Source organism: Heterocephalus glaber, unplaced genomic scaffold (assembly GCF_053883595.1).
Source record: "Heterocephalus glaber isolate CG9 unplaced genomic scaffold, H.glaber_assembly_v1.0 deba00001472, whole genome shotgun sequence".
Lineage (NCBI taxonomy): Eukaryota > Metazoa > Chordata > Mammalia > Rodentia > Bathyergidae > Heterocephalus > Heterocephalus glaber.
Window position 1 is genome coordinate 32,119,312 of NW_028258315.1, and position 23,997 is coordinate 32,143,308.

General features: G+C 35.8%; 1 protein-coding gene across 5 annotated transcripts in view; it reads left to right on the forward strand.

The window, feature by feature from the left end:
• Ryr2 (ryanodine receptor 2) overlaps nt 1-23,997 on the forward strand; it is a 676,288-nt gene that overhangs the window by 493,226 nt on the left and 159,065 nt on the right. For all 5 annotated transcript variants that reach the window (XM_087181253.1, XM_087181249.1, XM_087181250.1 and 2 more), the window contains 12 exons: nt 4,656-4,761; nt 6,104-6,247; nt 8,346-8,619; nt 11,657-11,771; nt 13,072-13,204; nt 14,270-14,373; nt 14,498-14,633; nt 15,141-15,327; nt 16,962-17,067; nt 19,667-19,787; nt 22,017-22,186; nt 23,446-23,666. In XM_087181253.1, coding sequence (XP_087037379.1) covers nt 4,656-4,761; nt 6,104-6,247; nt 8,346-8,619; nt 11,657-11,771; nt 13,072-13,204; nt 14,270-14,373; nt 14,498-14,633; nt 15,141-15,327; nt 16,962-17,067; nt 19,667-19,787; nt 22,017-22,186; nt 23,446-23,666 — 1,817 coding nt within the window. The remainder of the gene's footprint in view (nt 1-4,655; nt 4,762-6,103; nt 6,248-8,345; nt 8,620-11,656; nt 11,772-13,071; nt 13,205-14,269; nt 14,374-14,497; nt 14,634-15,140; nt 15,328-16,961; nt 17,068-19,666; nt 19,788-22,016; nt 22,187-23,445; nt 23,667-23,997) is intronic.

A 23,997-nucleotide genomic window follows, 5' to 3' on the forward strand; every position in this document is an offset into this window, starting at 1 on the left:
TATGGAATTTTGTTTTTGTTTTTTGGTATAAGCAGTGTTTCCTGAGCTGTGTTTCCTAAGGCTACTCCTTGTTAAACTACTGTTGAGAGATTTCTGCCTCTGAAAAGATGGAATGTATATGTTCTCTCCTATTCTTCCCAAGTACACTAAAACCCTGGATATTACACATAAGGATTCCGGGAGTGATGTGGTAGTGAGATCCCTGGGTTTCTATTTGGCTTCTTCTCTCCTGGACTTGAATATGAAGAAGCTTGCATCTAGGGAGTGTCAATAGCATATCCAAGAAAACTTCAACCAGAGTCTCCTGTCAACCAGCCAGAAGACCAGGGCAGGAACATCTTAGCAAGACAAAATATTTTAGATAACTACACTGCTGTAGCCACGCTCTACCCCACTCTCCCTCGCCAAGGCTGTTTGGGAGCCTTGATGTCCACTCTAACTGGGCTGTAATGAGATACTTCCCAAGGAAGGAGCTGTGGTTTTTATCCTCAAGTAGTGGTAACAAGGTCTGCTCCTTCCAGAATATCAGCAGAGACTGTGAAAGAAGTAACAAGACATCTTAATCTTATCCATCAAGAGGATATCGATACAGGAGTAACAGGGAACCAGAACTCTATTCCTGACCAGCACGAATGGCCCTTTCTCTGAGTCCTTCCCTTGCCCAGCAGAAGTAGGGCATTTTCTCGATCCTCCTCTGTATCTTCTTTCTCTGGACAGGGTCAGAGAAATCTATCTAAGCCATAGGTTTGAGTAAGATTTAAAGATTCTACCATAATGACCAAAATGTTCAGATTTCAATTAGGTCATTTATACTTAGAACCAGGAAAAATGTGAATGAAAAAAGATAATCCACATCAACATTAAGATGGCAGAGATGTTAAAATCATGAAGACCCTTTGAAACAACCATCGCAGAACTGCTCCAAAATAGGGAAAAAAGAAAAAGAAAATCACAGCAAAGAAACAAAGGGTGGAAAGAAGAACCCCATGGAACTTTAGATCTAATAAATACAATAATTGGCATAAGAAATGAAGTGAATGTGCTTAAGAGTGAAATGGAGCAGGCAGAGGAAAGAATCTGAATTGAGAACAGAATGGTAGAAAAGACTCCTTCTGAGGAGAAGAGAGAAAATAAACACCAAATAAACATAACATCAGAGACCAGGATGAATGAGACATAAGATTTAATGTTTGTGGCATTAGAGTCACAGGAGGAGAGGAGGAAGATGGCAAAAAGAAAAAAAAAATAATTAAAAAAATAAAAGGTTGAAAACTTTTCAAATTCACCAAAAGATAGAAAGTTGGAGAGTCACAAAGCTACTTAAGTCCATACCAGTAAAACACACCACAGTCAAATTTATAAAGACAAAGGAAAAAATCTTGAAAGTGACAATGGGTTTTACAGAGACCATGATGCCAGCAGGAGGTAGCACAGTATTTGTCACATGCTGAAGATAAATACTTGTCAGCCTGAAGTTCTATGTGCCATGAAAATATCCTTTCAGGAACAAAGGGGAAATTAAGAAATTCTCAAATGAGGGATCATTATGAGCGTTTGACTATAGCCAGCCTGCTCTCAGAGAAAGCTAAAAGAGATTCTTTAAATAGAAGGAAAATGACAAAAGAAGGATGTGTGGAAAATTAGAATAATGGAAACTTAAAATATAGTTAAATAAAAAATTATAGGTAAATATAATGCATTTTTTCTGGAGTTTTCTGAATTATGTTTGGTAGTTCAAGCAAAGATTATAAAACTATCTGATGTTCTAAATGGATGTATTAGGAAATTTTAAGACAGTTATAAATGGGTAGAATAAAGGGATACAGAAGGAGATAAGGTTTCTGTACTTGAAACTGATAAAATGTTAATATCAACAGACTCATAAGTTATGTATAAATGAAGTTAATGCTCAGAGGAACTACTAAAAAATCTATATAAAGACATACACTGAGAAATAGCACGGATGAATAAAATGGAATCCTAAAAAGTGTTAATCCACAGAATGTCAGCAAAAATAAATCGGACAGAAGAAACAAACAGCAAATAAGATGACAGTCTTAAATCATAGCATATTAATAATTGCATGAGTGTAAATGTCCTAGCTACTTTTCTTGTAGCTGAGACAAAATAAAGGTTTATTTGGGCTTACATTTTATAAAGGTTTCAGTCCATAGCTGGCTTCAAGGCAGCGTGGCATGCAGAGGGTCATCACAGAATGGGCAAGAGGCAGCAAAAGACAAACAACAGCAACAGAAGCAGCAGCAGAAAGTGAGGGCAGCAGCCCTCTTTCTGTCTCTTATAGTCTATCCAGGCTACGTGCCTTTAGGGCAGGCAGCACTTGTACTCAGGATGGGGCACCCCTAATCCTAATATTGCACCATTAATCCCAGCATCACACACTTAATCCAGACATCACACACTCTAGATCCAGCCTCCTCCGAAAAGCCCTGCCTATGACCACATGAAGCTTTTGGGGGACATCTGCATATAAGCCATAATAGTAAATACTCTCTGTATATCAATTAAAAGACAGAAACTGGCAGAGTGTGTTTAAAAACTCAGTGCAACTATGTGCTATCTATAATAAACTCACTTAAAATATAATAATGTGAATAGGTTGAAAAGATGAAAAAAATATAGTATTTAAAAAATGAAATCACAGGTGACTATATCACATAGACTTTAGAACAAAAAAAAGCACCAGAGATAGGAATATTATGTAATAATAAAGTGTCAATCGGTTAAGAAGACTAACAGGCATGCACTAAACAAGAGAGCTAAAAAAATATGAAGCCAGAATTTTTAGAACTGAAAAGAAAAATAGATCCACAATTATACCACAGACTTTAAAACCTCTCTCAATAATTGAGAGAATAGCTAGACAGAAAAACCAGCAAGAATATAGGAAAACTCATCACATCATCAATAGAACCTGTCAACATTTGTAGAACACTCCACCCGACAACAGAAGGTGTACTCTTCTCCAGCCACATGAAACATTTGCAAAAATTAACCATATCCAGAGCTAATAAGATAATCCCCCAAATTTCTTAGACTTAAAATAATGCAAAAAATTTTTTCTAATCATGTTAGAATGAAGTTAGAAATCAAGACAAAAAGATTTCAGAAAAATCTCTCAGCTCTGAAGAACTCAGCAATGTAGTTCCCAATAATCCATTCAAGGAGGAAGTCTCAAGGGAAACTAAAAATATACTAAACTGAAAAAAAATAGGTATCACTTGTGAAGATCTGTGATCTACCTACATAGGTGCTGAGATGGAAATTTATGACAATAAACGTTCACATTTAAAATGAGGGAAACAGATAAGTACCATAAAATGCCACACAAAAATTTAAAATACAGAGAGCTAAATAGACATAAAGTAAGAAGAACAAAGGAACTGGTATGGACAAGGGCAGAAGTCAATGAAATTGACAAACAAGGCAGCAATAGGAAAAAATGAACTCAAAATATGGTTATTTTAAAAAGATTAATGAAGTGGACCAACCTCTAAAAAAACCTGAAAGACAAAAGAGAGAGAAGATACAAATTACACCTAACAGGAAGGAAGTGGGAAATCACTACAGACCCTATAGAGAGCAAATGATTACATGGAATTTTATTTCCTACCACCCACCCCCAAACACATAAAGACGAGTAGATGAGATGATGACTCATAACAGCCAATTAACATTAACTTGATTTAATCTCTGTACAGTGATACATATGTCAAAACATAATATTGCATCATATATAGTTATATATATGTCAAGTAAATCTTTTTCTTTTGAAAAATGGATTATATGAGAAAGTATACATACTTTATGTTACTTCTAAAAGTATTCTGAAAATGACAAAATTATAGAGATGGAAAATGGATTAGAGGTTGGTTGTCAGGGGTTAAGGATGAAGAGATGATAGGAAGGTGCAGTCCTAAAAGGGTCACATGAGGAACCTTTGAGGCAAAGAAATTGTCCAGTGTTTTGGCTCTATCAGTGGTGATATAATGGTTGTGATATTGTACTGTAATACGATAAATATTATTATGTCAAAATGCTTTGCTGTCTCTGTGGCAACTTGAGAAGGACAGGAAAATTGGAGGACTGGGTAAAAAACATGTAAGGTTTCTGTATTATTTCTAACAATAGTATATGAAACTATAGTTATCTCAGAATAAAAATTTAGCCAAAAAACTCAAAAATTGCTTAAATATTGGATAGCATTCATTCATAAATTTAATATTACTGTATCTACAGCTAAAACAAATGGAAGAAATGTCCTACAGGTTAATTGAACCATTAATATTAGTAGTAGATTCCTTAGTTAAGTATTTTAAAAGTATGCAAGAGTCTACCATGTAGTAAAATTCAGAAAAATGGGTCAAGATTGTGTGACTATTTTCTATCCTGCTAAGCTTTGGATGATTTGACTTATTTTGTGATACAAACATATTTTGTGATGGAACAGTAAATACAGTGATTTGTCATTTATTGGGCAATAATTTGTGGACACTTGAAAACTGATTTTGAACAACTTTAGTATATGTGCTGCCGAAGTGAGCACTTGAACAACTTTAGTTTTACTTTTTTTGTATAATTCATGAAATTTCCTTTCTTTTATCCCTTGTTCTTCTTTTTGTTTGTTCTATTTTCAGATCAATATGCTTCTCAATTTTAAGGATGACAAAAGTGAATGTCCATGTCCTGAAGAAATTCGTGACCAACTCTTAGATTTCCATGAAGATTTGATGACACATTGTGGTAATGTTTCCTTGACTTACAACTATTACTAAATACATATTTTCAATCTGTATATAAGATTTACTACATATGTGAATAGTATCTCTGTTAGGAGTTTGTTAGTATTTCTGTGCATTAAAACTTAGAATTCAAATAAGAATGTTTTGTATGGCAAAATATGTGGCAGTTCAAGAGGGACAGAAAATTCAGAGAGGCAATAAGACCACGCTGAAGATGACCAAAATTTTCTCTTTTTTCCCTCTTCCATCATTGGCAGGGGAGCAGAAGGAGTAAGGGGGATATGTAGCTGGGTGCTTCTGGAAGAGAGATTGAGTCTTAATTTTTTTAGTCATTGGCTGTAAAATTTCCATTTCACAAGATGAGTAAGTCCTATGTATCTGTTGTATAACATGTGCCTATAGTATTATTTATTATTTTAAGTGTGTTGTGCACTTAAAACTTTGTTAAGAGGATAGACCTCGTGTTAACATTCTTAAAATAACAACAAACACAGCAAGAGAAATGAAGCACAAGGAAACTCACAGGCGATGGAATTATGTCAATAGCTTGTGATGATGGTTTAATGCATATATAAATACATCCAAACTTATTAAATTGTATATATTGATTGTGTGAAGTTTTAATCTATTAATTACACCCCAATAAAACTATTTTTAAAATAAAAGAAAGAAATTTGATTACAAAGATTCGTATTTAAACTGGCTGAAGAGCCATCTTTTAGGATTGACCTAGGAAATCTAGCATATGTCCTTTGAAATTAATGAGTGCCTAAGGAGATCTTACATTATTATATGTCTGTAGTCCAAGTCAGTTAAAAGAAATCTCTCTTCCTTTTATTTTAAGAACTTTCAAAATAGAATTGATGAGATATTCTGGATGTATAGTTCTTTATTCTCTTATGACATGATGTAGACAAGCCCTGTCATTCAATGAAAGAAAATGAATCAGTCATTCTTTGACACACACATACACATCTGCACACACATACACACACACACATCACTACTGGAACTGTGTTTACCTTATTTTAAATGAAGAGAAAAAATGTATTCATTTTATGAATGAAGAGTCACTGAGTATCTGAATTTATACCATGCATATAATGTAAAGAAAGGAGTACTCTAAAACATTGGAATTATTGATACAGATAAAGAGCATTCCCTGGTTTAGGACACCTAATTGTGCCTGTTCTTTGTCTCTCAAATTATCAAAATACAACTGACATTTTTTGTGGGAAGAGATGTTAGAAGTTGGGCATAAGTGATGTGGAGGATTGTTTAGGCAGATGGCATTCAAAGTCAGAATTCCCCTTAATTACTTTCTTTGCTTTTTTCCATGCTAGGGATTGAGCTAGATGAAGATGGGTCTCTGGATGGAAATAGTGACTTAACAATCAGAGGACGCCTGCTGTCCTTGGTGGAAAAGGTGACATACCTGAAGAAGAAACAAGCAGAAAAGCCAATTGCAAGTGATGCCAAGAAGTCCTGTAAGCATATGAATGGATTCTGGCACAGAAACCTGACCATGACATTTATTAATGAGTGCATATTCCACTTACATTTACTCTTGAGAGAATATCATACTCAGTTTTTTTAGTGAAGAATATTACACTCCAAAGATCCAGCAAGATCATGGAGTTTACAATTTCCAAGAATCAGAACCTTAATTTCATGCTTGTAGCTCCTAGAAGTAGCCAACAGTGACAAACTGTATTTGCAGGACCAGAGTGAGAGGTAGCAGCAGGACATGGATGGATGGGCTTCCAAAAGAAGTAAATTAGATGTTTGATCAGATACTCTCAGAAAAAGTTTAAAGGGAGATGTTTTGGTCTCATGTATAAATACTCTGCTTATAATTGATTTTCAGGTGATTGCATCAAAGTAAACTTTTTTTAAAAAGCTAAACAGGTATTGATTATAACTTTATTTTGGTTCTGAAACATTTCCCAAAGTGTTATGCTTTTCTGCTTCATCCTTATCCTGTGCAGTATGGTTGAAAACTACAGTAAATCTTAAAATGAAAAAAGTTATTACAGTGTCATTAATCGCCCTCTAAATACTCTCTCACTGTTTACAAAGTTCAATAAAAAATATGGTAAGTACTGCTACCAAGTGTCATGCAATGAAAAGGCAGGCTCATAAAAACATGGTATGTCCTCATCTGCCGTACCCTATTCATCAGATCTGGCACCATGCAACTTCTGGCTTTTCCTCAATGTCAAAATGACTAGGAAAGGTAAATATTGAACTGATTGAGGACATCGACATCATGGCAGCTACAAAAGTGCAACTAAAGCCACTCATGAAAGAAGACTTCTAGAACTGCTCCAGAAAATGGCAAGAAGAATGGGATATGTGTGTGAAAAGTGAGGAGTATTTTGAGAAGGATTAATAGCAATGCATCTTTTATTGTAATAAATTTTTATTTAATTTAAACATTCCCTATATTTTTTGATCATGCATCATATTTAACTAAGAACAAAGGATGCTACTCTTGGGAACCAGATAGAGCCCCTTGTCTATGGGTCCCTTGGGCATGGCACAGTCATCTTGTCCAGGGTACCCAGAACTTCTTAGGGACCCAGCTTACTTATTACTCCACTTCTAAGAGTGCCATGATTTTAAGATGCAGTGCTGGGTTATTAAGGGCTTTTTCTGAAAGAAAGTAATAAATTCACTAAAAATTTTAATAACTTAAAAATCTTCATCCATATAATTACTACTAAATTTGTTCTTCAGAGTCACAATCAAATTTGAGTCAGGTCATCTTCAAAATTATAGTTCAAAGTTTTTTATTAATCACATTTTGTTGTTAGCAGATTCATGATCTTATTAAAATGACAGCATGGTTTTGAGACCTATGGAAATCTATAATGGCACAGTGCCTCACTAGGTATATGAATCAGTCACAAAAACCCCACTTAATTTGGATAATTTTACTATTTGCTTTGAGAGATTTGGAAGTTTGTATTGTTTTTACATAAGTAGTGTTTCATGTTACATTGGAAATAATATTGTATGAATGAAATAACTTCCTACTTTAATATATCTTCACAATCAAATCCTTTTGAAGACATTTTAAGTGACAATCCAGAATTCTCATTTAAATAAAAATATAATTATATGTGGTCACTCTTGCAAATGACTGAATTGAAGATAAGCAGCTGGATAAGCACATATCTTTGAAATCTATGACTGACCTTTATAAGGATATTCATATCAGATCTTCTGGAAGGAAAATAATGGAACCAAAGTTAGAGTAGCTCGTATTAATTGTCCTACTGTCAGTTACTTACAGACTGCCAATAGTAATTTTACAGAAGAGTTTGCAAATTTGAAAGAGCTTGTTTAATGCTAAAAATACCTTTTAAGGGAAGTGTTTGTATTTTTATCCTTGTATGACTTAATCTTTATTGAAATAAGATAATATTGAAATGAAGTTTATGTTCTTCAAAGACTATTCCTAGCCTTTTCAATTTGGGTACAAATAGATACCACTTTGGGACTGTGACATATGGACTTGACATGTCCAACTGATGTGTCTTCTCTTCTTATTTTCCTTTTTTGTATATGGTATCACTACAGCCAGTCTCCAGCAGTTGATTTCTGAGACCATGGTCCGGTGGGCTCAGGAGTCTGTCATTGAAGACCCTGAGTTGGTGAGGGCCATGTTTGTGTTGCTGCATCGACAGTATGATGGTATTGGGGGCCTGGTCCGGGCACTACCGAAGACCTATACCATCAATGGTGTCTCTGTAGAAGACACCATCAATCTGCTGGCCTCCCTTGGTCAGATCCGTTCCCTGCTAAGTGTAAGGATGGGCAAGGAAGAAGAGAAGCTTATGATTCGTGGATTAGGGTAAATTTTTAAACTATGACTGTGCTTTGTCTTAGAAATTTCTTCTAATTTTTATCCAATTAGTACTGCAGTGGGTGCATTAATACAAGTATACAGTCTGGATTATGTGATCATTGTATTAAGTCACTATATTTCTAGAGATTATGTTTTTCAGCTCAATTAGAGAGTTTCTCAGTAAGAAAAGATGACTATATGGCTAGAAGCTAAGGTATCATGACATAGCTAAGGTATCATGACAATTAGCTTAAGAGTATTTTTTCCAGTTCCTCAGTAGTAAACAATTATAGATAAAACTTAAAATAATAAAAACACATGAAAAACTGTGGTGGGTAGGGAACAAACACTCACCTACAAGAAATAATAAGAAAACTTGTCTTCATGTACTGGACCTTTGGAAAAAGAAGGAGAAGGGAAATACTTTTGAGTATCCAATAGCATGAGCCTGTGTGTCACATGGATTTGGTGCTTTAAGTTTATACCCCATATTCAGAAGTGACAACAAAATAAAGAATATTTTCTTAAAGTCATCATTCAGACCTTTTAAATTTGGGGCTGTGAAAATAAGGTGGAATGGACACAGTGATAAAAATTCAAACTGTACAAATTAAACTATGTGATGAGAAAAAATGCCTGAAGATGTACAAATCTAGAATGTAAAACATTAAAAGTTGATGAGAAATATTCAGGAATAAAAAAATCCTAATATAATTAAAGATCAGGCAAAAGAAAAGACAATGAAGGTCCCTCCTGCATGAATAAGATAGATCACAAAGAAATAATAAACTGGATCAAAGAATCTTTTTTTTTGGTACCAGGGATCGAACTTGGGTCCTTGGACTTGCACAGCAGGTGGCAAAAACACTGAGCTAAATCCCTGGCCCTGGATCAAAGAATCTTAGAGTTGGTTCTTTGAGTAAAACTAATGAAGTAGAATAACCCAATTTTTTTCTTTGGCACAACTATACTGAGGGAATAAAACAATTGTATCAGGACACTATTGTATAATGTCATTTACGTGTATACATTAATCAGTTTTCCCATTGCTAGCACTAAGTATCAGACACCCACAACTTAAAGGAGAAAATGGTTTATTTAGCTCATGGTTTCAGAGGATTTAGTCCATGGTAACTAGTTCCAAGATAGAAACATCAGGGTGGAAGGGCATACCACAGTAAGACTGCTTAGTTTGTGGAGGTCAGGAAGCAGACCAGGAGAACAGCCTGAGAGAGGAAAGAGGCAAAGATCATATATATTATCCAATGTTACCCCTCTATAACCTACCCAGACACACCCAGAAATATGCTTTACTAAACTTCTAGGTAGTTTCCAAGCCAATTAAGTTGAAACAATCAAGCATAGCCCCACAGTACCTTTTTAGTTCTGAAAACAGTATATTGCTGTGGACTTATTTGGTATCCAAATTCATGAAAATAGACTGCAAGACCATCATAATGATGGTTATACAAGAATAATAATAATATTAATTTTAACAAGACAGAGAAAACAGAAAAGCTTATACCTCAAAAAGCAAAGATTAAGGTCTTTTTTATCATTGTATAAGCATGGATCTTATCTGAATATTAGCATTTAAATCTTACCTAAAGAATCCTCTTATCAGATGTGATTTTAATTAACTAGAAGAAAGCCTTCCTAGAGATGAATTTCTTTCTTAAATGGACACAGAAACAATCATTTGTACCATTAACAAATAAATGGTTTATTATTGATAAAATTCAAAATACTATTAAATAAAATTCTACTTTTTTGGTATCAGAAATATTTCCATAAAGGACATGCCTAGTAAATGATAACCTAACTACTTGGCAGTATAATTATAAATCTACTTAAAGTCAGATAACTAAAATTTATTAGATGACTGAATGAATAGGTGAGTGATTCAATTAAGGAAATCAGATTGAAGAAAGTTTCAGTTTTTTTTGCCAGAAAGTGTTTTATACAAAAGGCTCTTGTATTGATTTGATTTAGATTATGATAGAAATCAGCAGAGCTTTTTATTTACAATGAGCTGTTAGAAAGACTTTGACACATATCCTGCAGTAATGTTTAATTCAGTAATAATATGAATCATTTAAAGTATTATTTGCTATTTCTTTGAATTGAATGTTTATTTTAATGAGATGAATTACTTGTACCTGGACTTCATAAACATTCAGTTTCTCCTGCAGAATATGCATTTTTTTTTGTACCGGGGATTGAACTCAGGACCTTGCGCTTGCAAGGCAGGCAGCGGAACCACTGAGCTAAATCCCTGGCAAAATATGCATTTTTTTCAAGCTTTTCACTGAAATGATAACATGAATATAGCAGAAAATATCACTACTGTAATTGTACATGCAAATATTGAAGGTAGTACTAAAAATTGCATAAATAGGGCAGGGAGTATAGTTCAGTGGAAAGTGCTTGTCTAGCATAAAACCTTGACACTAGGGAGTGTCACAGTAACAGCAAGAAGAATATGTGAAAGGCAGAGGTACTTAAACGTCAAGAATTTATATATAGCCAGGCATGGTGGCTCATCTGTATAATCCCAACACTCTGGGAGCCTGGGAAATTCAGTGACTTAGGGAAACTGGGCCTCAAAAATAGACAGACAGACAGATGGGCTGGTGATATAGCTCAGTGGGAAAGCCCTGTGTTCACTTCCCAGCACATGGCAAAAAAAGAAAAAAGAAAAGAATTTATATATGAACATGGTATAACACTGATTATTACCTCTAAACAATAGAAAGTGGAACACATGGTTGGATTAGGAATAAGTGTCCAAAATATATTTCATGTAACCAATGTTCACATATTTAGAACATTTCTTGTCATTGAAAACAATAAATAATTTTATACCACTTTTGGTAGACTATCAATATTTTTATAAAAATTCAGTTGCAGTCATTAACATTTGTGGTTTAACTCTGACCTATAAAATTATTACTAAAAGGCCTAACAGAATCTCAGATAAATGTTTATTTAATTTTTTCTCTGAGCTCAGTGCTGTCCCCCATTTCTCCACTGTTCTTTCTAGGGACATCATGAATAATAAAGTGTTTTACCAGCACCCTAATCTCATGAGAGCACTTGGTATGCACGAGACCGTGATGGAAGTCATGGTGAATGTCCTTGGAGGTGGGGAGTCCAAGGTAAAGAAGAGTCTTTGATTCCTGGGGTGCTATTCAGTATAATCTCCTTAGCACATAGATTGCAGAGAGTTCATAACGATCTTAAATCCTCTTTAGAGGATTGCTTTTAAAGAACATCACCTGGAGACTGAGAGTTGGATGTGCTATTAGTCATTTCCTTGATGGTGATAAAGTTTCTACCTTATGCTATGTAATTTGGTTCCCCCTAAATTATGCTAATTTAGGAGCTGTTCAGGAACTTCAAAAGTTAATGCACCCTCATTTATTTTGAATTGTGAGTTAAATCCTGTCATATCCCCACACCATGACACAGGGATGTCCTTCAGACCCAGCCATTGCTCATGAGTCAGACAATTGGCTCCACTAAATTTCTGAACTATTCAGGACCCAACTGTGATACTCTGGAACATATCTGTTGTAAGATTCTATAGTGAACTTTTAAACTTTGTTTTAAAATAAAGTTCTTTAAAATTAAATTGGTAAATTGACATTAACTTAATGTAAATCAGTATAATTTTATAGCTTCTAATATACAAAATACATTTCTGTATTTTAAATTTTAAGATATATTTTTCGCATAGAAATAAGGCTATATTTCCCATCATCAGGGTTTCTATAAGTTAGACAGACTTGAATAGATATTCATAGTATATTCTGTTAAAGAAGGATGGTAGGGAGCATCTGGGGTAAGATGTGGTGTGTCAGGTAGGGCCCACTAGGAGCCTTTGAGTCCAGGGGCTCAGCACACTAGCTGTCTGCTAATCATGAAGGTTTTGAATCTCATCACCATCATCATCATCATCATCAGCAGCAGCAGCAGTCCAATAGGAATAACATATCGTGGAGTTCCATGTACTAAACTGTGAATCTTTCAGAAATTATCTCAGTGTATCCTTTCCTTTTCTTACTAAAAGTATTATTATTCATATTAACCCAATATTACACAATCAAAGATTGTATAATTTCCCAAGGAAGCACACTTTCCTTGTAGTAGTCAGGAACCATAACTGAGTTTCCTGATCTCTAAACCAAGGCCCTTGCTACCTTTGAGTTTAGGATTGTAGGTTGATTATAGATCCCACCTGTTGGTGGTAATGAGGCTTCTGAGTTAGTGCCAGGCTTGGTTTTTAGTGGCTCAAGACAAAGACCAATCAGTCTACACCTTTGAAGACCTTCAATATCTGAGGTATGGCACACACAGGCACATATGGATTGATGATGTGATTGAGACCTCAGGGTCTAAGCTCAGTTTTATAATGATCATTTGCTTTCAATAACTACCTAAATGCTCTTTATATAGGAAATCACCTTTCCCAAGATGGTGGCCAACTGTTGCCGTTTTCTCTGTTACTTCTGTCGTATAAGTAGGCAGAATCAAAAGGCTATGTTTGATCATCTCAGTTATTTACTAGAAAACAGCAGTGTTGGTCTTGGTAAGTAATGTATGGCTTTTATTTAATCTTTCAGATAAAGTACATAATACATTTTAAAATTAAATTCCATGTTAAAAAAGAGCAAAGATTTGAAAAGTCTTTTCTCAAAAGAAATATACCAGTGGCCAACAGGTATATGGAAAAATACTCAACATCACCAATACACATTAAAGCTATAATGAGATAGCCTCACACTTATTAGAATGACTGTTATAAAAATACAAAATGATTAGAGCAAGAACCATTGCACACTGTTGGTAGAAATCAAAATTAGTATAGCCAACATGAAAAACAGTGAGAAAGTTCTGCAAAAATGTTAAGAATAAACTGTCACATGATCATACAATTTTACTTCTCATGTTCTTCCAAAAGAAGTGAAGTCATTATGTTGAACAGATATCTGCACTCAGATATTCATTTTAACATTATTAATGATAGTCATGGTATAAAATCAACCTCAGTGTGTATCAGTAGAGGAATGGATAAAGAAAACATGGTAATAAGGATAATGTAATACTTTAGAAAGATGGAAATCTTGTCAGTTGTGACAGTGGATGAGTCTGGTGAAAATTATGTTAAGTGAAAAAAGCCAAGGACAGAAAGATAAATGCCACAGGACCTCACTTATAGATGGAATATTAAAAAGTTGAGCTAATAGAAATGGAGAATAGAAAAGTGATTACCAGGGACTCAGTGTAAAGGCTCGAGCAGATGTTGAAGTACACAAAATTTTACTTAGTACCAGTGTATTATATTCTTAAAAATCAGAGAATATATTTCAAGTGTTCTCAGCATAAAAATTGTTAAGTAGTTAAAGTGATACATATGTTGATTAGGCCAATTGAGTCATTCCATAATGTTTACATATTTCAGAACATGTTTTACACATAAATATATGCAAATTTTATTTGTTAAAATAATCATTTTAAATTTAAACTTTCAAATGATTTACAGTAGTGCAGTATTGTAGCATATACAAATTAATTTTTGAAACACAGTACATGTCTATATGGAATTCCTAGTTACAGCACAATCCAGGTTTGATCCCGTCTTTGTTTGAATTAGCCTCACCAGCTATGAGAGGTTCAACACCGCTGGATGTGGCAGCAGCCTCTGTGATGGACAATAATGAACTAGCCCTGGCTTTGCGTGAGCCAGACCTAGAAAAGGTGAGCCATGCTCTGGCCCTGTGTGTCTATGTGAGCAATGGGTGCTCATAGTTACCATACATAGTGTAAGTGTCCAGTGACTTTTATGGAAAGAGTGTCACTTTGCTTGTCCTCTTGTTTGTAGGTAGTTCGTTATTTGGCTGGATGTGGACTGCAGAGTTGCCAGATGCTGGTGTCCAAGGGTTATCCAGACATTGGGTGGAATCCAGTCGAAGGAGAGAGATATCTTGACTTTCTCAGATTTGCTGTTTTTTGTAATGGTAGGACTTGATTGCTTGAGATCATTTTTGGTCATCATTAAAATTGCCAAAAAAAATAGCAATTCATTGTTTAGCGTATTCATGAAAGACATGAATGTTGATAAAGAAATCAAATATTTTATAAGCAATAGGGATATTAAATAGTAATAATTATTATAAATATATGATTATTCTTTTATGATTTAAATTAAAATCTTTATATACCTAAATTTTCACAAATTTTTATAATTTGGGCTCTAATAATTAGGATAATGACAACTTTCTCCAAAACAAGTTAAGGAGAATGAATAATTTATGCTCCATCATCTTTTGTTCTGCTTTGAAAATACTAAGTGAAGAAAAGAAACTGCTTTGTGTAGATAAATCTAGTAATTTGGGTGAAATTTTGACCTTACTAGCATATTCTTGGGTTTTATTTAGTTCTTTAAATAAGAACTGCTTATTATTTTACATTTATTTACATTTCCATACAATCAAAACTTGTCTTGGTTCCCCTTTTGTCTTTAGGGGAGAGCGTGGAAGAAAATGCGAACGTTGTGGTGAGATTGCTCATCCGGAGGCCTGAGTGCTTCGGTCCTGCTTTGAGAGGGGAAGGTGGGAATGGTCTCCTGGCAGCGATGGAAGAAGCCATAAAAATAGCTGAGGATCCATCCCGAGATGGCCCCTCACCCACTAGTGGATCCAGTAGAACACTGTAGGTCTAATGTGCACACCCTCATGAGTAAATTACACTATTTGACTAAAGATTATAAAATATATTTGACATTTTGCTAATTGCAGTATAGTTTCTGATACTAAAGACTTCTTCCTTTGAAAATAGAATGTTTTGTACATGGAAGAGTGGACAGATTTTGCTTCTAGAATAGGTTGAACGAACAGGAAGCTGAGGAAGATTGTGTGGATTTAGTAGAGAAAAATTAAGGTTGTAGGAGGCATCTTGTGGATGTTCAGAGGGGAACAGGCAAAGTGAGTGGTTACACATGATGGGATGTGAACCTTTGAAGTTGGATGAGGGGACCATGGGAAAGTAGTTCAGTTGAGTTCCTAGAATGTTATCAGAGAGAGAGAGAGAGACGCAGAACAGGACTTGACCAAACTGGGACAGTGATAAAGTCCAGGAAAGAAGGTATCATTCTAAGGAGTAGAAGTCTCAGTTAAGATATTGAAAACAGACAGGGGCAGTGGACATTATCTTCCATTTCTCCATAGTAGACGTTGTTAATACTTAATTCCAGATTGAACAAACCTCAATCCAGGCATGTTTTTTTTTGTCTGTGGAGGTGAATGGTGAATGTCCTTCTAGGGGTTCTGCATTCACAATGCTAACACTGACACCTCTGGTAAAGATAAAACATAGAGCTTATGGAAGACAAACTTTCAGGCAAAGAAATAGAGTACACAGAGCTCTTGGAACCCTTCTTCTTCCACATATAGATTAGACATAGATTTTCTGTCTATACCAGAGCCAGATTTCCAGACTAGGAGCACTCCATGAACAGAACAGATCATCCACACCCACACACCACACACATGCATACATACAATGTTATGTTTGTCAGCCACAAGGAACTTAGTTTGTCTCAGAGCAAGAAACATACCCAGAGGCCTCATGTAGTAAGTGCACACATGAGGACCCTAGGACCAGCCTTGTGTGCCTAGGATTGAGACTGTCAGCCCAGGTCTTGCTACCATGCTACAGACGCCAAGTCCAACTGAAGCAGCCTCTGACAGGTGACTAAGGAGGAAGGACATGAGCCTCCAGATTGTCTCTTCTTAGCAAGACAATGGAATTCTTACATTTTTCTCCTGAAGAGTGGAAGACAGATGATTGTTTATTTGTGGAAAGTAGGTGAGGGGAAGGTAGTTGGGACAGAGGTAGTCGAATAAATGGAATAACATTTCTAAATATTACTTAATCTGGACAAAGCACTGTGTATTACATGACATCTTCATCACTTTTTCTCTACACATATGCTGTTTGTAATAGTAGTTTTAAACTTACAAACTAGTCTTTCCATCAATTTCCATGTTAATGTTCTACTATTATAAATGAGAAGAGTCCGTAGAATTATCAATTCCTCTTTCACCTTTACCTCTCTGTGAGGGAACCTTAATACCAAAATTCCCAAGAATGTGTAAGGAATCCTTAACTCAGATCCTTAACTCATTATTTTCCTTGAAGAATGTCATCCTGTAAATTGAAAAGATACGTGAAAAGTATCAGAAGAAGAATAACACATCACCTTAGAGGTCCCTTTCTCCTGAGATATGTATGATTAGCATGAACTGTTACTCTGCTTTCTGTTTCTTTTGGAAAATCTACAAAAGTGATACTGAGGAAGAGGAAGATGACACCATCCATATGGGGAATGCGATCATGACCTTTTATGCGGCCTTGATTGACCTCCTGGGACGCTGTGCTCCTGAGATGCATGTGAGTCCCCGGGGGCTCAGGATCATCTATCTGGATTTATCTGTCTGTTATGACACCCATGGTTGGTGAGGATTACTACAGCATTCAGAACCAGTAATATTCATGCTCCATTAAAAGAAAGAGCTGCAGACTAATTGCTGAACAAATTTTTGTTTAGTTGGAAATTGGCTATAAAAATGAGTAAGATTTCAATATTGGGTATTAATAGAATATTTAGTTACTTATATATCTGTAAAACTTAGGTCTACCTACATTTTGAGAAGAAAAGGACATATTTTTCCTGTACAGTTTCCTATTTTGAAGAAGATGGCTGCTCCCATGAAGTTGATTTCTTTTGTACAATTTTTAGCTCAATGTGCTTGCCCTGGATTAGGAGAAAGTAGATGGGTGGGTAGGCAGACAGTGGAAAAGACCATAGAGATTAGTGTTTTCTAAAACTTTTTGGCCACATTGAAATGAGAGTGATGGAATAATACTTTTACTCTGTAATACATCCTGGTATTTGGTGGTTTATTTTATTCTAATCAGTTCTAGCTTATTCCATTGTTCGTGTTTTTAAAATGCTAGCCAGTAACTATTTTCATGACCTATAGATGGGAAACAACCTCAGAGTTTGAAACACATTAACCAGTCCTTGGTGGGAGGGTGAGGAGCTGTGCTTTGTTTATTTGTTTGTGGTAGAGAAGATTGAACCCAGGGGCTTTGTAACGAGCTATATCCCAAGCTCTTTTCTTTATTTTTTATTTTGAGACAGGATCTCCCTAAATCATCAGAGCAGTGCTTGAACTTTCAAACCTCCTGCCTTAACCTCCCAGAATGCTGGGATTACAGGCACGTGCCTCTGTGCCCTGCTTACCAGTCACTTTTAAACTGAGATAGATACGAAGCCAGAGGGCCTTTCTCCCACCCTTGGTGTCTGTGTTTGGTTTGCTTTTGTTTGGGGTATCTTTCCTTTACATTCCTAGGTCAAAACTTGCTAGATATGCATTTCCATTATGAGAAGAAAAAAATCATGAGATAGAAAAATGTTAGAATGTTAGAAAACCTGGAGCCTGATTTTTGTAAAAACTTAGTCATTTCTGCTAATGAGACTTTCAATTTTAGTAAATAGGAACAGATTATGAAAAATATATATGCCAGAAGTGATTGCAGACAAACAACCTTGATGTTGATGATATTTCTTTTTCTCATCTGTGAAAAGATCAGAGGAACTAAAAAAGTATTTATGCTGAGAAGTAGAAGCTTTTTGTTCTGTTGTCATATCTTTTTTTTGAGAAGGGGCAAGCACTAGTAAGTGAATCAAGAAAGGAATTGCCTCGACACTTCTGAAGTTAATTCGTCTTTGCAATTACTAGCTGAGGCTTCTTATTTGTTAGGAGGTCTGTGAGTTTCCTGCCCTGGCTATAAGAAGCTCTCTGAGATTTTTTTTACTGTATCCTGATCTACTGTCATTGTATTAGTCAGCTTTCCTGTCACTGAGACACAATACCTGACACCCACAACTTAAAATGAGAGAGGTTTAATTTGGCTCATAGTTTCAGAGGATTCAGTTCATAGTCAATTGCCTCCAAGGCAAGAACATCATGGTAGAAAGTCACAGTTGAGCAAAGATGCTTAGTTCATCACAGTCAGGAAACAGAGCAGGGAAAGAATGCCAGTGAAGAATGGGTCAGGCACCAGATATACCTCCTTAACCCACCTAGACACATCCAGATACACCCAGAAGTATGCTTCAGTAATTTGGTAGGAAGGATCAAAATGTATAATTGATTCTGTGAAATAGGAAAAAAAGGTCTAAACGAGTAGGGGAAAGAAAAGAAGGGAAAATAAAAAATACCAGAAAAGAAAAAAATGGAAACAAAGTCTTTGTAAATAGGGAAGGGTGGAGAGGGTGAAGGGAGGGCAGGGGAATGGGGAAAAAATAAGAACCAAGATGCATCATATAAAGGTACAAGATCCTAATAATGAATGTAACTGTATCATATACCTAAAATGTAGCAGTAAACTAAATGAAAAAAAATACTTTGGTAGGCATTTCATAATCCAATCAAGTTGACCTATCAGTATTAATGATCACAGTGGCAGTCATTAAGAGACTATTAGGATTCATGTTCACCATTCCTCTAATATTGTAAATCTACCCTGGGGAAAATAGGGTGGAATAAGGACAGATATACAATTAATTTCTTATCAGAAGGCAAGAAAAATTGCCAAGTCAATCATAAACATTAGTACATGTTCTGCACCTACAAATAATGATTATTCCTTCATGTTATTGTTTTGTAGTGGGCAATTGTAGACTTACCAGATTTTTAGGATGTTTTAATACCCCAAAGAGAATTAAAAATTATGATTTTAGTGGGTGAACCCAGATTGTAGTACATATGATTTGATGCATGCTGAAGTCCTGAGCACTACAGACAAGTAGATATCTATCTCTAAGCCTGAAACGGTTTGTGAAAGGGGTCTAACTTTGTATGTAGTCCTAACAGAAACTTATTTTATACTTGTATTCCCTTATTCCAGATTTCCTAGACAGAATTATAACATTGATTTCACAAACTTATTCTAATGTTCCTTTATCTTTCTCCCTATTTAGTTGATTCATGCTGCTAAGGGGGAAGCCATCAGAATCAGGTCTATTTTGAGATCCCTAATTCCATTGGGAGATTTGGTGGGAGTCATTAGCATCGCTTTCCAGATGCCAACGATAGCCAAAGGTAAGGCCACCTTCCATTCTGTAACAGTTGATAGGAAGTGGGAAGGCATGGTGTTCTAAATAACACTATCAGTACTTACCAACCCCCTCTTCACACAGTGGCTATGCTGCCTAAGTTTCTTTAAAAAAAGAAATTATGGAATATATTATTTCATACAGGATTTTTCCATTCTCATTGTTTTAAAAAAACTGTATTTTGATGAAATTTTTATTATTTTTTACATAATATCCTAGACAGTGTTCAGAAAAGAATAGGCATCTCCACTGTTTCCACCTGTTCCTGTTCCGTGATGGCCCCTATTCTCCTCTGTCCCTTCATTCATGCTCTTTGATGGTTTTCATTGTCACTTTCTTAAAATGCTTTTTGAAGTAATGACTGTAGCTTTTGACTTCAAGATTTAAACATTACCTGTGTGTTAAGAGTTCCTTTCAAGACAGGAGAAAATTTTTTAAATATTTCAGGAGTTGTCGGAGACAACCTAAGGATTTGTTAGATCCCAAATTGTACTTGGTTTTTCCTTGTTCATATTTCAGTGTTCATTTGTTCTACTACTTCCCTGGAGATTTATACATAAATCATTTGTATCTAAACTTCTAATTTTAGAAAAGAACATAATTAGAAAGCACATTTTATGATCTTTGTCTTTGATATGTTAGCACCCAGAAGGCAGCTGTGAACATCCCAAGTCTAGAGTGAGGGGCTCATTGTGGCCTGCAAGTGGCTGACCTTGCTTGTCTATGCATAACAAGAAAGTAAAGTCTCCTGTGTGCTTACCTTGTGAACCAGACTTCCCATCATAATCTACTACTCATTACAATTTTAGTGAAAACTGGGACTTGAAAATTGTCCCTTTGCTTTGTCTATTCCACTCGTAGCAGTTTATGTCCTGGTACCTCCCAGTCATCCTCACCTGCCTTCTTTTCATTTCTCTTTCATTTATGTAAAAGATCCTTTTCCTTCCCTTATGTTGTGAGCCACAAAACCGATACTATCAGGTAATGTAAGAGTATTATCAGTGATATGAAGGTTAGGTAATGAAGAAGTGCTAACTTGTATAATAACACTAGTGGCAAGGAGGAATCACCAACTTAGTGGGCCCAGTGTCCCTTTCAGAATGGGCCCCCTTTGTTTCCTCCACATGTGCAACATCAGCAGCCTCCATGAATTTTCAAGTTGCTTTCTTCCCCGTTCTACTTAGTTGCCCTCTAGTCATATTATTTTATGATTTTTTCATAAATATATTGCGTTGTTTACATCAAAAGTTAAAAAAATTTTTTTTCTCCTTTTGTAAACTATCACACTGAGTTAATCTTTAAAATGCATTGGTCATTGGTAAATTGTTTTTTTCTTTTACTGCTTGCTTTTGTGGGCAATGCAAACAGAAACCTGTATGTTTTTATTTTGCTGTGTCAGTGCATTCACCTGCAAAACTTAAAATACCAATGTCCCTTCTTCATCTGTTTCAATGACAAATCAGTTGGCTCTGTAAACATCATCAAGTAGCAGCAGTTTTGGTTATTATAGGTTCTGTATTTAGTGTGTAAAGTTTACCTCTAAAGATTTATTTCCCTTTTCATATTAGCTAAGGTCTTCTAACCATTTTAATCAGGTTCACTCTAGACCCAGAGTGTGCCCCAGTGTAATAACAAAAGAGGGAAGATTTAGAAGCAAGCCCATAATTGGAAGTTGTTGGTCCAGGGACATTTGTCTGATTAACCTGTCTGAGGCTCTAATTTTGGGTGGATGAAGAACAAAGCTGCTATAGGTGTCCCAGGTGAAGGCAGTGCACTGGCCCATGTGTGTCCAGCTCAAAACTCCCTGAAGTTTTTAAGTAGACACTTCTCAGTTTCATCACCTCCCATGTATTTGAGGAGATGTTGACAACAAAAGTAGAAATCCCCAAGTGATGTAACCCTCTGTAGTATTCTGTCCTTGTTTAACAAAGTAGATTTGGTATTTTGTTTGCTTCTCATTGTCTAATACATATAACACTATGTCCTTATCAAGGGTTCAGTTAACAAGTAGATGCCCAAATGACATCTAAATGACCTTGGGTTTAAATTGTATTGGTGTGTTTTCTCAGCTAATGTTGCACGTGCTGAAGGGTAGAACAAGAAACCATTTCATTGATAACTTTATTTAAAATGAGCCAGCTGGAAAGAAGCCATGTGTAATCTATCCACATATGGCCCGGCCATTGATGCCAACATGTCACCTTCTCTTTTTTAGATGGGAATGTGGTGGAACCTGACATGTCTGCGGGGTTTTGCCCAGATCACAAGGCAGCCATGGTTTTGTTCCTTGACAGGGTCTATGGAATTGAGGTACAAGATTTCCTCCTCCATCTTCTCGAGGTTGGCTTTCTGCCAGATCTCCGAGCTGCTGCTTCTCTAGATACGGTATGATTTTGGCCAATAAATTTCCTCCACCTTTGACTCTGTATAGTCTGTGACTTCTGACATCCATTCACTCATCTATTTTCAACAAACATTTGTGGTGTGCGTATCTTGTTTTTTAGACAATCAGTGTGTGTAAACACAAAGTGTGTCCTTAAGGAATTCATTAAATAGTGAAATTGACAACCTCATGAGTATGAAAGAAATTCTGATTAGTGCTATGGGAGCCCCTAGAAGGTTCATACAACCCTGATTTGGGAAGTCAGAGTGATTCCTGTTAACCCTAAATTAATCTCTGAGTTGGCCTAAACAGTTGTGCTTCTCTGTGAAAGCAGTTAGTATTTAGGTAATCTAATGGACTCTATTGAGTCATGCCATATACAGTCATACCCTGGTGTCTTCATTTGTTAAAGTACAGATTGATTAAAGTTTGTCCTGTATATCAAGAGGCCCACATACTTGCTTGAGAGTAGAACAGGAAACCATTTCATTGATAATTTTATTTAAAATGAACCAGCTGGAAAGAAGCCATGTGTATCTGCCATTATCAGGGTAAACGTGCTGCTATCTACAACATGGTGGAATAAGCCAAAGTTCCAAATGTTATTATAGTAATACTTGCTTTTATTTGATTATCAAGTGGGCCCTTTTGATATCGGAGGATATTACATCTTGAGTTGATAATAGCTGTTTGATAAAATCCATGACTGTGGAATCATAAAAATGAAAGAAAAATTTTCTTTTTCTTTTGTGAATGTCCACACAGAATTCTGAATCTGGATAGTAAAGATGATAATATAGTGATAAAATCAACCTTTGATTATTGACACTGATGGACATGAGCAGAAATATAAATGCTATTAATAAATAGAATTCAGAAAGAATTTATGAATACACGATTTATTCTGAAAATAAGCTCCTTTTTCGTCCCCTGGCATAGGAAAATGCTCACATCTTTAAGGTCATTAGTGACTTTCTTTTACATGGTTCTATGCGGATATTTTATGACAGAGCCTAGACTTCTTGGGCTTTTTGAGAAGATAGATGTCATTTCATTTATTTTGTCTACTTAAGAACAAAGGGTAGTTCACTCTTTTTGATGGTAATAATCACATACCCCCCATTTAAAGATACACTTAAGGAGGACATTTCTGGTTTTCATCCGGATGTCATTGCCAGATGGTAAAGGTTTGTGTCAACATGGAGCTTCCTTGGAAAGTTTGCCCAACACACATAGCTTTGTACTATCTCATCCTGTGCAGGCTGCTCTGAGTGCTACAGACATGGCTTTGGCCCTCAACCGGTACCTTTGCACAGCTGTCCTGCCTTTGTTGACGCGATGTGCTCCTCTCTTTGCTGGCACGGAGCACCATGCCTCCCTCATTGACTCCTTACTTCATACTGTGTACAGACTTTCTAAGGGCTGCTCACTCACCAAAGCTCAACGGGATTCCATAGAAGTGTGTTTACTCTCTATCTGTGGGTAAGTAACAACCCTAAGTAACTCTACCCAGCTTTGTTCCTCATTAAGGAAGAAAACTTACTATGTGAATCTTAATGAGTTGTTAGGAATTTTGAAAGTAATCTCTATAACAATAATTCATTTTAGGAAGTTCTCTATCCTGGGGTATTAGTCTTCTCAGAATGCCCTTGAACCCTGGAATGTTGGGATGTCTAGCCATTGGACATAGCTTTGGGCTAGTCTTAGAATATTGTTCTAGATGTCAGGGGAGATGATTGTGTTAGGCTTTCTTGACCACTACATTGTAATATTAATAGATTCTCCCCCTTCTGACTCTTGTGTGATAGTTTTT